A 16,495-nucleotide genomic window follows, 5' to 3' on the forward strand; every position below is an offset into this window, starting at 1 on the left:
TGGATGAGGAGGAGTTGATGATGAATTTGATCAACACTGGCACTCAAGTTGCCGGCGATGATGGTGCTAAAAATAACGTGCAAGAGGATGCAGATGACGGGAGTCAGTACTTAGCTCTTGAACAAAATGAGCAACAACATATTGGCCAAGTATATATTTTTTATTATTAGCTATATATATTATCATATGTCTTATGTGTGCTCATGACATTAAAAATAATGTTTATGTTTTGTAGCCCTCTGGATCGACATCAACAACTACAACGAAGAGTAAAAATGTTCGAGGTCCCAAAAAGCCATTGGAGGGCCGCTTCATCATCTCGGAATTCAATGTGGATACAGGAGAACCGGGGGGCCGAATAAAATGAAATTCGTGGACCACTGTGGTTACCTTGTACAGGACCAGCTCCCGATCAGTACCCGTGAATGGAAGAAGAAGACCAATGCTCCTCATATCAGTTTTGTCTCCGATCGTGACAAGACGTTAATTTGGAAAGATGTCTTGGTACATTTCACGCTCCAAACAGATAGTTATGATGATATAATAGATGGTGATGAATTGAAGGAGCGAGTTAGGGATTGGGCAATGAAGAAGATGGCCACCTAGTTTCAGACTTGGAAGAAACACCTATACACGACGTATGTCAAGAAGAACATAGCGCCAGATTTTACTGTCCCAGGCCCGATCTCAAAGCAGAGGCCCTATTGGGATGAGTTTGTATAGTACAAGACTTCGGAAGAGGGTGTGAGTCGGGTGATAAAGAACCAACGTAATGCCCAACAGAAGACATACCACCATAACTTAGGATCAGGTGGCCCATTAAGAAGTGGAACAAAATGGAAGCAGACCTTCTTGCCAAGGGTATCACACCAGAATCACTCGAGTGGGGAGAACGTGCAAAGAATTGGTTTTTCGCTCATGGGGGAACACTGGACCAGGAGACAGGGAAGTGCGTTTATGGCGCAAGACTGCAAGAAGCAGTAGAAAGATTGTTTTATGCTCAGAGAGCTACTGCTAGTGGTGCGTTCAGGCCCAACAGAGAGAAGGATGAGCTGACATACGCCATCGGGACTATTGAACATGGTGGCCGAACTAGAGGCAAAGGAAGTGTCTCGTGGGAGCATGGATTCCCTCAGGACAGACCTTCCTACAGAAGCCACCAGAGAAAGAAGGAAGAAGAGGCACAGCAGCTCCAGAGGTTGGAGGAAGTGGTGCGTGAAGCACAGAAGCGGGGAAAAACCTTGAAGCGAGAATGCAGGAGGAAATCAGAAGGCAAGTGCAAATAGCAGTGAGTGCAAGCAAGCAGGCATCAGAGCTAGGAATCAATATTAGCCAATCTGTTCAGTTGAAAAGCAGCTGCGCTTCCACAGAGATACCAAATCAAGGGGACACAGGACTGCGCATCCCTGTGGATGACGTCACTGAACCTTGTACATCGTGTGAGCTACACATTCCGAAGGGGAATTCCACAATCAAGGTGGCTATCGGTCTTGTTAATCCTATCGACCGAACCAAGACACCAAGGATTCATGGGAACATAATCCAAGAAGGATATGCTACCATCTCGGTAGATAAAGCTGAAAAAGGTTTTAGTGATTTGCCACTTGACATTCCTAGAGGTGATGGCGAGAAGACTCTAGAAGAAGCAGAGAAGACATTCATTCTATGGTGCAAGCGCTACATCATCATTCCCGGGATGTCGGCTCCACCTCCTCCTGAACTACCTCACCATAGGTACGTGCGGATCAAAACACTACATCATTAATTTGTATTGGCTTAAATAATTAACAATCTGCTCATAATAATATGTCATTCCTTTTTTTGTAGCAGATCCTCCCCCAACCTAAATCCAATTGTTCAATCGCCAAATCATCATAGTGCTCTGTACGATGACATTGTGTTGGAAGGCGAGGCTGCATCCACACCATCTCCAAGGAGGTCTCCAATGCCGCAGCCACCACCTCCAAGGAGGTCTCCAACGCCGCTGCCAACACCTCCAAGGAGGTCTCCAACGCCTCCCCCGCCCCCGCCTACCAAGAAGCCTAGCAAGAGGCCAGCCCCGCAAACGAAGAACCAGTCCCCGCCGGCAAAGAAAGCCACCGTGAAACCAAGGGCTATTCCCAAAATAATATCTGAAGAGAAGGAAGAAGGAACTGATGCATATAAAAAAGATGTCTAGATTCTATGACAAACTTAAAAAGAATCAAGAAGCAAGGAGAAACCCGGAGAAACCGTACTTCTTCATAGCTCCAGATATTCTAAGAAAAAAGGGTGGCTTCTTACCAGCAACAATAGCGGGAATCTCGTAAGCCGTCCAAATCAACGTTATCGGACTATGACCGCACTCTCACCAAGTCAATTGAGGTGCCACAGAAAAAGAAGCGGGCAGGGAAAGGAGTTGCCCAACTCGGACAACAAGCGCACCAATCAGTCCCCCCTCTAGTTGTTGGTAATGAATATGGTTCGAATTTAGGATTAATGCATCAGGCAAACATACCTCCGGATGTCGATTTGGATCACCTTGATGAATTTATTGATGAGACTGGTCTCGACCTTTACCAGATATTTGGTGATGGAAACATTGATAGTGCGGCGGAGGTTGATATTTGGAAGAAACAATTTGTACTAGGCCAGAGTCTATACAACCCTCAAGCCTTATCTGATCTGGGGACGCAAATGTACCTGCTAAACAAGTGGTACATGCAGGCGTCTACCGGTGGAGACTTCTGCGTTGGTGTCAGAATTAGAGACAAACATTGGTTCCGTGGCGATGATGTTATGTATGTTGACTTTGCAAAATTTCATCAACTATGCCACCTGACCTCTCTAGATAAAGTTATCATTAGCTGCTATTGCCTGTAAGTAATAATTCTTTCGATCTATTATTAAACTCATCATATGTGTGTATATGCATATAAATTATCCTAACAAGTACTATATATATGCAGATTTACAATGACAGAGCTCAGAAAGGAAGGCTGCAATGAAATTGGTTTTGTTGATCCCCATATAGTATTCAAAGACCAAGTTACTCCAAAGACTAATTGGAAGTCTGAGTCAGAGAGTAACCTCATGAACTTCTTAGTGAACCAACGCCACAAGAAGGATATACTCTTTTCCTACAACTTTAAGTGAGTGTTAATAATGTCGATCATCCTTAATGGCTCATATGTTGATTCTAGTTAATTAATGAGTGTTATGCGTTATATCCTATAAACACATGCAACAATCACTGGATATTGATGGACATCGATCTGGTGAAAAGTCACTTGATAATCTATGATTCGATGAGAAAACCACAACAAGACTACCAAGATATGATAGATATTATCCAGAGGTAATTTCGGTATCTCTAGCAACTATATATACACACAAACATAATGATTGACTATATCTGTTGGCGTGGCAAATTTTTTATTGGGCAGTGTTTGGAAAACCTTTATTGAGAAGCAACACATGGGAAATTGCAAAGCGCCACTGAATGTAATCCCTTTGAGAGTAAGTCCCCTAAATCGCATCATCTTTATTAATTAAACATATAGCTTTCACTGGATCACCAGATTGGATGACAAATCTTTTTCTTGTAAAGTGGTGTCTGAGGCAGGAACAGGGGAACAACTACTATGGTTACTATGTTTGCAAGTTTATCAAGGTGGTCTCCCAAAGAACTCCTACAGAGAGACTAAAAGTACGTTAAAAATACACTATATATTCATTTAATTATTATTATTGATTGTGTTACTATGTCTTTATATATATATATATATATATGTACATATATTAATTTATTTTCCTTTAATTCAAACCTGTAGACTCGATGGTTGGAGGAAAAGGTCATACGGCAAGACCAAATCAAAGCAATTCAAGAGTCTATAGCCGGATTTTTTAATAAGCAGGTCATCGATTCCAAGGGCGAGTTCTACTTCGACCCAACACTGCCATGGAAGCCAAGCTAGAGGATGAGAGAAAACTTGTTATATCACAACAACTGTAATGCAATCTTTTTATAATATATGCACATGAAATAATATAATGTAAAATACACATATGCATGTAAATATATATGATGCATGCATGCATATATATATATATATATTATATTTCTATGCTTGAATTGTGTGATTTAATACGTTCATTGTGCTTGATCCGAAACATACTATACGCGCGTATAAATGTATAATTAGTATCGTACAATACGACTTCGAAAACCTATTTTGAAAAGAAAACAAAAAAATGGAAAGAAAAGAAAAAAAAAACCTTTAGTCCCGGTTCGTATTACCAACCGGGACTAAAGGTGCCGGCCATCGTGGCATGTCAGGAGGCACCTTTAGTCCCGGTTGGTGTTACCCACCGGGACTAAAGATCCTCCTTTAGTCCCGGTTCCTGACCCGGGACTAAAGTACCCCCTTTAGTTCCAGATGCTTGCTCCCGGGTGGGGAACCGGGACTAGAGGGGGTTCCCCACCGGAAGTAAAGCTCTGTTCTCTACCAGCGTGATTAACCCGGCCAAACGTCTGCTAGCTCCCTCTCTCGCTATCAATTGAGCACGATTTCCACTACTAACAATAATTGTAAATATATATATGAACATATATATCTGGTTAGCATTACTTGCTTGTTTCAATAATGAAGCATATTCTGTCTCTATTTATGTCAAAGATTCATGTCACAGAAATCTCTTTGCGGATCTGGCGGCTGTTAGCTGAAAGGGAAAAGAAGACACAAATAATTCAGCATGCAAGCGTTCGTGCGCAAACCAACTCAGCCTCTGCAACCAACAGCAGCCGGTAGGAGAGGAGAGAGGAGAGAGGAGAGAGGAGAGAGGAGACTAACACCATGTTCGCTTGTTGGTTTCAGCTAGCCCAAACCAGCCAGCTAACAGTGTTTTTCTCTCACAATAAACCAGCACCAGCCAGCCCAAACCAGCCCAGAAACCAACCAGCGAACAGGCCGTAAGAGTTGGAGGACGACAACCCATTCGTGCAACATTATGACTGGCATATATTATTCTCTATCTAGATAGTACATGATGCATCTGGCCGGTGATATATATGATGGTGGGAGAGCACCAAGGTACAGATTAAAGCATGTTTTTTCTCCTCCATTCAAAATGATAATGCGATGATTATTAAGGTTGTAGCTTGGACCAGACGACGTTCTTAGCATGTGCACAGCTCAATCGGTTGTTTTCAGTCGGTACACCGGTAAACTAAAACAAGCATCGTTGGACGACATGATACATGTACTTGTTAAAGTTTTGCGTAGTGTGTCATTTAGCAGGTACGTAAGATGATAAATCCAAGTTGTTAGGCGTTGCTTGTTTGCAAAGCTTATGAATAATGGACCTATAAAACGAAAAGAATTAGCTTGAGATAGGCACTGACTGTGTTTTTTTTTCCTAAAAAAAAGATATGGAAATTCCGTCTATTACTATATTTGTGCATGATATTTAAGTATATCAAACAAATGGTGCTTGGAATTAAAGAAAATTGAGGCATAATATATATCACTATATCACTTCTCCTATAATTCAAGTGCTTGATTTTTTATTGTTGTTCAAACAATAGGTAATTTTATCATTATTTGACTATAAAAATTATCAATTCTCTTTTGTAAGTCGTTCTTTTAATTGTACTTGTTGGTTGTATAAGATTGTCGCCCCAAGACACCTTAGATATAGCAACTTACAATATATGTTGCTGCAATGTTAAGAACTAATGGTTGGAAATGCAAATATACATATGCTACTAAGTTGTGATCCCTGCTGAAATTGAAGCTGGGGAAGTTGGCCGGTTATCATATGGCGGCTGGGTTCTTATTACTTGCTCGGAAAGTAGTAGCTAGCTAGCTAGTTTTGTTTAGCATATATACATAAGCTAATAAAACATGTTTGGATTATTGTAGAACCGCCAGCAGTATACTCCCTTCCGTCTCAAAAAGAATGGAAATCTTAAATTTCGAGGCTAGATTAGTGAAGATGTAAAATTACGCACGTAGAGTTCCATCGGAAGTAATCTTTCTATGTAGAGAATTCTCCATAAGTGTAAAATTACGCACCTACCCCTGCTATATTCTAGAGAGTTCCAACGGAAGTAATCTTTCTATGTAGAGAAAATATTTTATATTATCCAATGGCATATGAATTATGCGGTGTTTTTTTGGTTGTGTTTTTATTGGGTGGGTTCCACTTGAAAAAGCTAGTCAGAACTCAAAATTACATTCTTTTTGAGACAAGATAAATATCAGGATTACACACCTTTTGGGACGGAAGGAGTAAGCTAGGCATAAGAAGATGACTACCAAACTTCCAAACCGTGCATTGTCGACCGTGGATGTCTGAAGCGCTGGAAACTGCCGCTGGATAGGTCTAGAGCTAGCTAGGTATCATACACACGAACACACGATGACAGTTGACAGGGGTAGCAGAGCAGTCGTGCGGCTTGCTGCTTGCTAGAGTCGTACTACTGCTCGTGGTCTCAGCTATGATGAGCGCTGCCGCGTGAGATGTGTGTGTACATACACATGCTGACGTGCATGGTGTACGTGGTGGGTGGGCGAGAGATGCAGGGGAGGAGACGACGAAACACTTGGAATCTGCTGTCCCCCGATGGCATGGACATGGAGCGACGAGCGAGCAGACACCACGCGCGCACGCACGCTACTAGCTGGTGCCCGTGCCGGCGCCGCATATGGTGGACCGTCCATCGTCGATCGAGATGTTGCGTGTGCACAGCATGGATCCGGCTGTTGCGGCCCGGGAATAACGAATCTCGCCTCACCTGCCGCGTGTCCGGTTGCTGGCGAGCCTCCTGCACAACAGCATCCCAGCCGCGTGCATGTGCGATCCCCGTTGTCCACCTCCATCCCCATCTCCGCGGCGGCGACGACGACCGTGGACTCAGCTCGTCTGCAGCCGCATCTACTGGCTAGCTAGCTATGGAGGCCGGAGGAGCTAGACAACACGGTGGCTGCCTTCTGGCAGCTAGCTAGCGCACCGAGCTACTGCTAGCTACCTACGTAGTACTACGCGGCCAAATGATAGTAGGGCTAGCTATGCAAGCCACGCGCGGCCGATCGAGCATGGATCGGAGAAGCAGGTTGGTTACCACCCGGTGGATCGGATCGAAGAATACTCTGATGCCCCGCCTCGTGTGCCCTGGCACTGTTTACTTACAGCGGCGAGCCAACTACTAAACCGCCCGGCCGTGTACGTGTGTTCGTTGAGTGTTTGACAAATGCGACTGCAACCATGAGATGATGATCAGATGATGATCAAGCCTGATGTGTTCTTGCCTGGTTTGGCCTGGAGTCCTGGACCACACAGTTGGCTAGCTAGTAGCTCAAGCCTGAAGATGCCCGGCCTCGTGTGCCCTGGCACTGTTTACTTACAGCGGCGAGCCAACTACTAAACCGCCCGGCCGTGTACGTGTGTTTGTTGAGTGTTTGACAAATGCGACTGCAGCCATGAGATGATGATGATGATCAAGCCTGATGTGTTCTTGCCTGGTTTGGCCTGGAGTCCTGGACCACACAGTTGGCTAGCTAGTTTACTTCAATCATATCATATGCATGTGCGATGGTCGTCGTGACGTGCGTGCGTGTTACAGATCAGGGCGTCCCCTGCTTCCGTTGCTGCCTTATTGCATGCATGTCCAACACCTCACCTTTTCTGCAGATGGAGCCAACATGACACCTAGGCATGCATAACCTAAGCATGCATGATCCATCCCAGCTGCTGGCGCCATGGCCTTGCATTGGTTTGACTCCAACGGCAGCCGCTGCTCCTTTCCGTCCAACCTGTCCTCGCGGATCATGTCCCCCTAGCTAGCTCACTGCTCACTGCGCTGCTGCTACCCACCCACACGTGCAACCACCGCGTACCAAGCTTTTCGTCTTCCCCTCGGCTCCTCCATATATACGAGCCTCCCTCGCCTCCCCCTCTCCATCTCAGACGACGACACAAACGAACAATCGACCTACCTTAGCTTGCAAACCCAAGCAAGCTACCTACAACTACAACAACAATGGCGCCCAGCTTCGGCCGCTCCATCTCCTTCCAGCTGAGCCCAGCGCGCGCCATCACCCGGCCCCGCGCCGCGGCCGCGGGCCACGTCCGCTCCATCAGCCTACCGCCGTGCCGCTCCCACTCCCACCCGCTCCTGGCGCACCTGCAGGCCCAGACCGCCGCCGCCCGCGCCTGGGCCACCTCCGCCTCCACCTCCCCATCCACCGGCCTCGCACTTATCGACGCGCTCCACGCCGCGCTCGCCGAGCTCCTCCTCCTCCCAGAACCCCAGACCTTGGTCCGCCGCGCCTGCGCCTCATCCGACCGCCTCCTCGACGCCTTCCTCCTCCTCGCCGACGCGCACCGCGGGTTCCAGGAGTCACTCCTCGCGCTCCGCCGCGACGCGGCCGACGCCCGCGCTGCCCTCCGCAGGCGCGACGCCGCCAGGCTCGCCTCCGCCGCGCGCGCCCAGCGCAGGGCCGAGAAGGACCTCGCCCGCCTCGCCGCCGCCGTCTCCTCCTCCGTTGCCAGGTCCGCCCGCCTGGCTGCGCTCGGATCAGCCACCGCCACCGCCGAGGAGGCCGAGATGGCCGCCGCGCTCATGGACGCCGCGGCGGCCAGCGCCGCTGCATCCGCCGCCGTGTTCTCGGCCGTCGCGTCCGTGTCTGCCGCCACGTCCTCCAGCAAGAAGGCCGCGACGACCTTCGCTGCTGCCTTCGCCAAGAAGCCGGAGACGGCCGATGTGGCGCCGGAGAAGCTCGAGGAGCTTGAGCGATGCATTGACGAGTGCGAGAGCGGCAGCGAGGTGGTGTTCAGGAGCATTGTTCGGACTAGGGTTTCGTTGCTCAACATCCGTACTCCGGCGATCTAGAGAATGTATCAGTCGCCAACACAAGATAGCTAACTGTTGTGTACTCTCGTATATATACTGTACATTGAAAAATAGAGAACATATATACGAAAAAGAAATTTTGCCATACGTATCGCAGTGAGTTTTGTGGTTTTGCTTGATTTTGTCTCCTTATATACTACTACTACTACTATTTACTCATCCGCAGGCAGTTGGAAATAACACAGAAATTAAATTCAGTCAAAAATCATAGCCCCAGATAAAATAAAAACTGTACTGTAATTATATATCAGTAGGGCATTATCTGACTGTTCATCAGATAAAGAACGAACGTGGAACAATATCATTTGTAGCCGGTAGCTTAAGCTAACGTAGTCACACAGAATGGAATGCTGCACATTTCTCGGTACTCCCTCCAGTCCATTTTATCTGAAGCAAGTTAGAATAATATAGTCTACTAGATTACACTTTGACCAAGTCTTGTTGCCCATACCGGTGAATACCAGATAATGGTAGGTGCCTACAGCACTGTCGATGCCATTGTAGAATGTCAGGATGGTTGCAAAGTGCTGCTCCGCGTAGGGTATGGTCTCTGGTACAGTGGTTTTGACTTATGAGCCTTGTCCTGCCTTTCTATGCACGCTTTCTGGTTCCTATGAGCCCCGGTCGAAGGGACGCGGGGTTGGAGTCTGAAGTAGCGCTTTGGGCAAGGCCTTCCGATCGGAGAGGGCGTCCGGAGGCCGAAGCGAGCGCTCCGATCCAGTGGGCCCGAGGGGCCGTGGAGCGGGCGCCGCTCCTTTGAGACCACAGAGTGGTGACAGCACATCTGTCATTGTATAAGGCGTGAGTCTCTTCCTGGACCGTAGTGGTTGTCGTATGTCTATGTCGGGTTCCGTGTCTGAGGGCTGAAGGCGGCGCCTACAATACTGTTCGGACTTTGCGATACCAGAATGGTCTAAAGCACCTATCCCGTCGTTCTCTGGCGGTACTTTTCCTGCCGCGGCGCAGGGCATGGTCCTTGGTGCTGTGTTTGACTTGAGTGTCAAGTCGTACCCTGTGCTCATCCTCATGATGCAGTAGGATGTACTTGTAGGACGAGGCGGAGTCTGTCCTCGGCCGTCGGGTGAGGCGGAGTCTGGCCCTCAGGGGTCGGGCGAGGCGGAGTCCAACCCTCGGGGGTCGGGCGAGGCGGAGTCCGTCCTTGGCCGTCGGGCGAGGCGGAGCCTAGCCCTCGGGGGTCGGGCGAGGCGGAACCAGTCTCGCGTCATTTCGGACAAGAGACGCAGTAACATTCTCGTCTGATCGGGAGTGTCAATCGTTCGATGATTCATCAGTTCCACCTCCTTGGGTACCCCGGTATTAGGTCCCCGACACCTTGTATACCTTGTGTCTAACTTGTGAGGGGTGGTATTACTCTTTATTTGGACTTTCTATTTTGGAAACTCCCTTTACTAATCATTTAAAGGTGTTAATTTTTAGAAACGCCTATTCACCCCCCCTCTAGGCGGCATCCTAGGTCCTTTCAATTGGTATCAGAGCGAGATTCTCACCTAAAGCTCCACCGCCGGAGAAAAGGATGTCGATGCCTATCGAGTTGGAGCCAGTGCTTCTTCAAAATGATGGTTCAAACTTTCTATCTTGGTCAATTCATGTACTCAATGCTTTTAGGGATATTAGTCCTCTTGTTGAGCATATTGTAGACGCAAGCATACCTCTTCCTATAGTTGATTGGAGCAACTACAAAGATTTGTCAAAAGAGGAAGAGATATGCGTGCAACTCAATGCTCAAGCTATTAATGTTATGTTGAGTACATTGAGTGCAGAGGTTCAAGATGAGGCAATCTTCAATGGACAACCACCTCCGAAGAGTGCTCATCTCATTTAGACTAGACTTTTTAATTTATATGGAAAATCCAAATGTGATGATGCACTTGAGATCGAGTCAATGGAAAGTATGTCCATTGTGTCTTCATGCAGCGAAGGAACCTCACAAGACCTCAAGAGCGCCGAGCTGGAGCAAGAAGTGCAAGCATCGCATGACCTGCTGTCTGCCTGCACATACCGGACGTGTCCGTTATGCCTACCGGACCTGTCCAGTATGGCCGAGGCAGCAGAGTAGCAAGCAGTTGTTTGCAACGATACTCAAGCCCAGTGGCGACCAAGTGATGAGTCAACCTCAGTATCTCATGATAGTCATCACTTGTGTCTCATGGCCAAGAAAAGCAAGAAGAAGAGTAACAAGAAAGATCAAGGAAAGGGGAAAGCACAAGTGGATGATCAAGATAAGAGTGATGTTGAAGTTGAAGACAACTACAACCTTGATCATCTCAACCGCAAGGACAAGTTCATCATCATGAAGATAGTTGAAAAGAATGATGAGCTTGAAGAAGAGATTGAGAAGCAAGAGCAATCACTTCTCATCTCCAAGATGGAAGAACTAAAGGCTCTAAGTGAAAGGTATGAAAAATTGTCAATTGAGCATGCTTTAGTTACTAACTCCTCTTCTAGTGTTTCACAACTAGAGAAGGAAAACCTTGAGCTCAAGGCAAGGCTAGATGAACTATCAAGCAAATATAATGTGCTACAAGAAAACTATGTTCATCTAAAGTGCTCTCATGAGGACGTAGTAGAATCAAGCATCATGCTTGAGATAGCTCATGAGGTTGTGATCACATCGATAAAATTTTCTCAACCTCTTACACATTCACTCACTAGTACACCATCTCAATTAAATATTTCTTGTACTAATGGGTGTGCTCCTCAAGCAAGCCAATCTTCGATTGAGCTAAATCTCATAGAAAATATAGAGCTCAAAGAAGAGGTGAAAAGATTAAAGAAAGATGTGATTCGGTTGAAGGGTAAGGAGAAAGCACAACTTTCTCAAGATAACCGTGATAACATGATGAAGAAGCTTGAGAAGGGTTCAAACCTTGCTTCCTCCAAAACCCAACAAAAGAATCACATTTCAAGTAAGGCCAACACAACCAAGAGCAAGAAACATGGAAAAAGGTTATGCTATGGTTGTGGATTATATGGACATGAGTGGACCATGTGTCCACATAATAGTTTGGCCAACAAGTGTGAAGTGGCCGAACAAAAGGCCTCAAACAAGTTGGCCAACCAAAAGAAAAGTGATGGACAAAGCACTTGTCTTATGAGCAAGAAATTGGGGCATCCTACCAAGAAATGCCCAATGTACAAAGAGGTAAGAAAGAAAGCCCTAGTTGCAACAAGAAGATGCTATGGATGCAATGAGATGGGGCACAAGGTTGATAGATGTCCATACAAGCAAAGCCAGCATAGAGCAAACAAAGATCGCATATGCTATGCTTATAGAAGAAAGGGACATTTAAGCTATGAATGCCCAAATGGTAACACAACTAAGCCGAACACATTTATTTATAATGATATGCTTAGGAAGACCACAAATAGAGTTAGCACTAACAAGGTGATGTGTTCACCACAAACTAGTGCTAAAGCCATTTGGGTGCCTAAGCACTTATTGACTAACTCAAAAGGACCCAACAAGAGTTGGGTACCAAAGTGTGCTTAGGTTAATGATGTAGGTACTTGGTGATGAGATGAAGGCTTCGGGGTGGTTGAGCAAGTAAATTGAAAATATTCACTCAATCTATCAATCAATTCTCATCATAATTTCCTATATGATTGACCCAAAGATAATTTAATGAATATATCATTTACTTCATCTTCACCATTGGTAACAAGTACTTAAACCGGTATAGGATAGCCACATTGTTTATTTTGTGCTCAATGACTCACAAATAGACATTTTTGTGAAAAATTGAAAGTGGCTAATTAGTTTTACTTGATAATTATCATGTTTGCCATATGATGCTTTTAATAGCTCTCTAGTAGAGCAATTCATTTGTTGAGATGCAGGTATACAATAAATAATAGAGCTAAACGAAGAATCACAAGCAGCGAATTAATTATTTCTGTCCTGCACCTATCGGACGTGTCCGTTAACACTATCAGACATGTCTGGTATGGCTAGGGACAGAAAGAAAGTGTTTCTGTTCTACGTATTCCGGACGTGTCCGGTATACCTACCGGACATGTCCGGTATTGCAGGAACCAGAACACTAATTGGAATGCAACTGTGTCTTTGATCCATATATTTTCATATATCATTAATTTACTCAGAAGCTTGTGATTTACCAAATCTAAGTGAATTGTGAGCATCTCTTGAACTCAAATTTAAATATGACAAATTATTTGGTTGCGGTTCAAAATAGAAAATTGACTCCCAAATTCTTAATAGAATAAAGTGCTAGTTGAAAGTCATTTAAATTACTTAAAGCACTTATTTAGGGGGAGCTTAGTTTCTATTTTCCACCTTGTGGACTAACAAATTTATCTAGCATTCTTTGTAGTCCTTTGGATGAAAAATTGATTTTGTATCTAGCATGATTATTTGGCAGTTACGGTCAACATAAAGATTATCATGCTATGTATCTTCTTAGTGGTATTCTTGTGGGCTCAAGGCAAAGGTATGTTTTTACATACATGCATTGTAAGTGCATCTAAAGCCCTTTATATGTTAGAATGTGCATTTGTGTGACATAGGAGAGATGTTTTTCAAAACCCATAACTAGCATGTGTAGGTCCAAGCATAGGCATGATCCAACCTTGGAGAAATACAAGAAGGCAAGATAGGATTTGCATCCCAGATTCAGTCAGCAGGAGCAGGGCAGCAGCAGGAGACCCTCTAGAGCCACTAGGGGCGCTCCACAGTACAGAGAGGGTGGTGATGGTGAAAGCAGCCCCTCTTCTGGTGATGAAACTGAGGATTATAGACTTGAGCACAGGAAAAGGAAGAGCACTGATAGAGACTCAGACAGAGAGTCAGATGATGGTGATAGCTCTGAGGAGATAGAGGAGGAGCAGCAGGCACCTCCAGTGCACCACCCAGGTCAGGGCATGGACTATGGCCTTCTTGAAGTACATGCTCCCGTTTTACCCAACTATGTTGTCAGAGTCAACTACAAAGGAAAGGGTATGACTATGAGAGCAAGAGATCAGAGGAGGATTGATCCTAGAGGTTTGCCTAGGATTCAGTATGATCATCGCTTTCACACTATGTTCCATCTAGATTATTACACTAGTGTGATACTTGCTAGGAATCCAGTGGTAGCCAAGTCTCAGTGGATAGATTGGAAACATGTCAGAGAGCTACAAAAGTCCTCCATTGACTATGCTATTGCCACTTGTTAGCGCACAGGTGTATACACACTCATGGATTTTATGCATGATTGGAACTCTAAAGTCATTGCACAGTTTTATGCCACTCTATTTGTGGAAGAGGAGCCGAGGCTAGTGGTACTGTGTTGACTACGACGCCTTTGCAGCTTTTCTTGGCTTCTCAGAGGAGGACCTTCAGAGAGATAGGATCCACACAGAGCTGGTGTTACCTCCTGAGTAGCTCGCCTACATGTACCCACCAGGAGGTGAGAGAGGAGCAGTGGGGAAGGTTCTAGGTTTTCACCCTACCTACATATACTTGGATAGGATATTCAGGAAGACCATTGACTGCAAGGGAGGAGACAAGGGCAACATTGCAGATTATTCTAGGAACCTGCTCCACAGGATGGCATCTGATGCACAGCCATTCATTGTTTTTGACTTTATTTGGTCAGAGATCAGGAGTGTGGGAGAGAGGCCCCTCAAGGGCTGTGGATTTGCACCTTACATCATGTTTATGATTGAGAAGGTCACAGAACACACATTTGAGTATGACAAGAAGCATAAAGTTCTGAAGATAGTAGATGACTTGATAGAGATTGGGGTACCTCCAGCAGGACCAGGAGGAGCAGTAGCAGCACCAGAGGCAGATGCAACTATAGGTGGTGCAGCAGCAGGACGAGCTTCCCCTCTACCACATGCTCCTTCACATTCTTCTTCACGTCGCCATAGTCCTCCTTCTCCTATTCATAAGATGCTCAGTGCTATCTTTGGGATATGTAAGGACATCCAGACCTGTCAGCAGAAGGAGAGGGAGGCTAGGAGGAAGGACACTTGGACTCTGAAGCAGATTGCTGCTAGACTTGAGCTTGATCCTCCTTGGTCTCCATTATCAGATGAGGCAGCCAGTGAGCCAGAGATAGAGGAGGAGCAGTAGGCCAGGTACAATAGAGAGTTTGCTGAGTTTCTTCAGCAACAGTAGCAGCAGCAGCAGGCACTAGAGCACTCTAACACTTTACCACTACAGGCTCGTGTGCCTACCCACTCTCAGCCATGTCCCAGTGCAGCAGACATGTATGCTTTAGACCGGTGGAGTGACCTCACAGGTAGTTTCGGCTACTACAGGCCTAGTGGCTATGACCCGTCTGGTGCGGGTGGTTCTCGTCTAGCTAGTGCTCCACACTTAGATGATGAGGATGTTGGTAGAGATGAAGAAGATGATCAGTGATCACAGCTTTTAGAGACAGCTTGCATCCCCTTTGTCCTTAGTATGTCATTGTTGGACCTTTATGGTGATAGATGACAAAGGGGGAGAGAGACTGATTAAAGCTTCAAGATTTTTGTTTCATTTGCTTATCTTTGTACATGAAGATATGTACTGCATGCCATAGTTTTTAAGCTTCATTGGTGTATCTTGAGTTTGAGATTTTTGTATCATGTGAGAGATGAGACTTATACTTATGCTTTATCTATGTATCTCTTGAGACATGATCTTTATTTATATATTAGTGGCTTGTAGACCTGAGAAAATGTGTAATGAGTGCTATGTGTGAAATACATGTGTTGTATTTATTTTCATAAGGACTATGCATGCTAGAATGGAAATATTTGATGTGATACCTTTATATTTATTCTTGTGTGATATATCTTGTCATATGCATCATGGTTTTACTTTGTCACACACACATACACCCCATAGATGTAATGATTTAGGGGGAGTCTCCTATATGTTTTAATATGTGCAATTGATATTTGAGGTCATTTTGTGAATTCTAATCATAAGCACATATTAAGGGGGAGCCTCTCATAAATCATTGAACTCAAAAGCTTAAATGTTTATATTCTTTATAAGCTTTAATCAAGTTGTCATCAATCACCAAAAAGGGGTAGATTGAAAGTGCATCTAGCCCTTTAGTGGGTTTTGGATGATTGAATGACAACGTGATTAAAGGTCTAACCCGTTTGCTAAGTGTGGACAGGTAATAGGTTATCTCATAGGTACTTAATGAAAGCCAAAAGGATGTGTTGTTGTATAAACAATCTAGTTCAAGCACAAGACAATAATGCAAATGGAATTCATGCAAAGGCTTATTTATTGTGGGATTTCCATGTACTATGTGAAAGCAAGCCCGGTAAAAATTAGTTGATGAGACGTGAGGGATTGCATATGGAATGGTCTCATATTTGAAGCTTGCTAAATTGAAATGAAAAAGATAACAATACAAATGAATAGATGATTCAACACAAGATGTGACTTGATGGCTTGAGATGGTGAAGATAGCAAGGAAAGGCTTCGAGGTACTAAGCAAGGGTGAAGGGCAAGCGATGGCTTGGCGGCCGAGGAACCTAGCTAGGGTGAAGAAGAAAGTACTTGCATTTAGTTGAGGTACCAATCAAGCTATGATGGTCATATTGATGTGGAGGATCAAATCTATATTG

The 16,495-nt window shown here is 45.1% G+C and overlaps 1 protein-coding gene across 1 annotated transcript; it reads left to right on the forward strand.

Annotated features, from left to right (window-relative positions):
• The first annotated feature begins 7,961 nt into the window (after positions 1-7,961).
• LOC136524246 (uncharacterized) lies at positions 7,962-8,973 on the forward strand. Its single transcript, XM_066517689.1, has one exon. It carries the CDS (start codon positions 8,024-8,026, stop codon positions 8,873-8,875), a length of 852 nt encoding a protein of 283 aa, XP_066373786.1. The 5' UTR covers positions 7,962-8,023; the 3' UTR covers positions 8,876-8,973.
• Positions 8,974-16,495: the final 7,522 nt, after the last annotated feature.

The sequence above is a fragment of the Miscanthus floridulus genome, chromosome 18 (genome assembly GCF_019320115.1).
Source record: "Miscanthus floridulus cultivar M001 chromosome 18, ASM1932011v1, whole genome shotgun sequence".
Classification (NCBI taxonomy): domain Eukaryota; kingdom Viridiplantae; phylum Streptophyta; class Magnoliopsida; order Poales; family Poaceae; genus Miscanthus; species Miscanthus floridulus.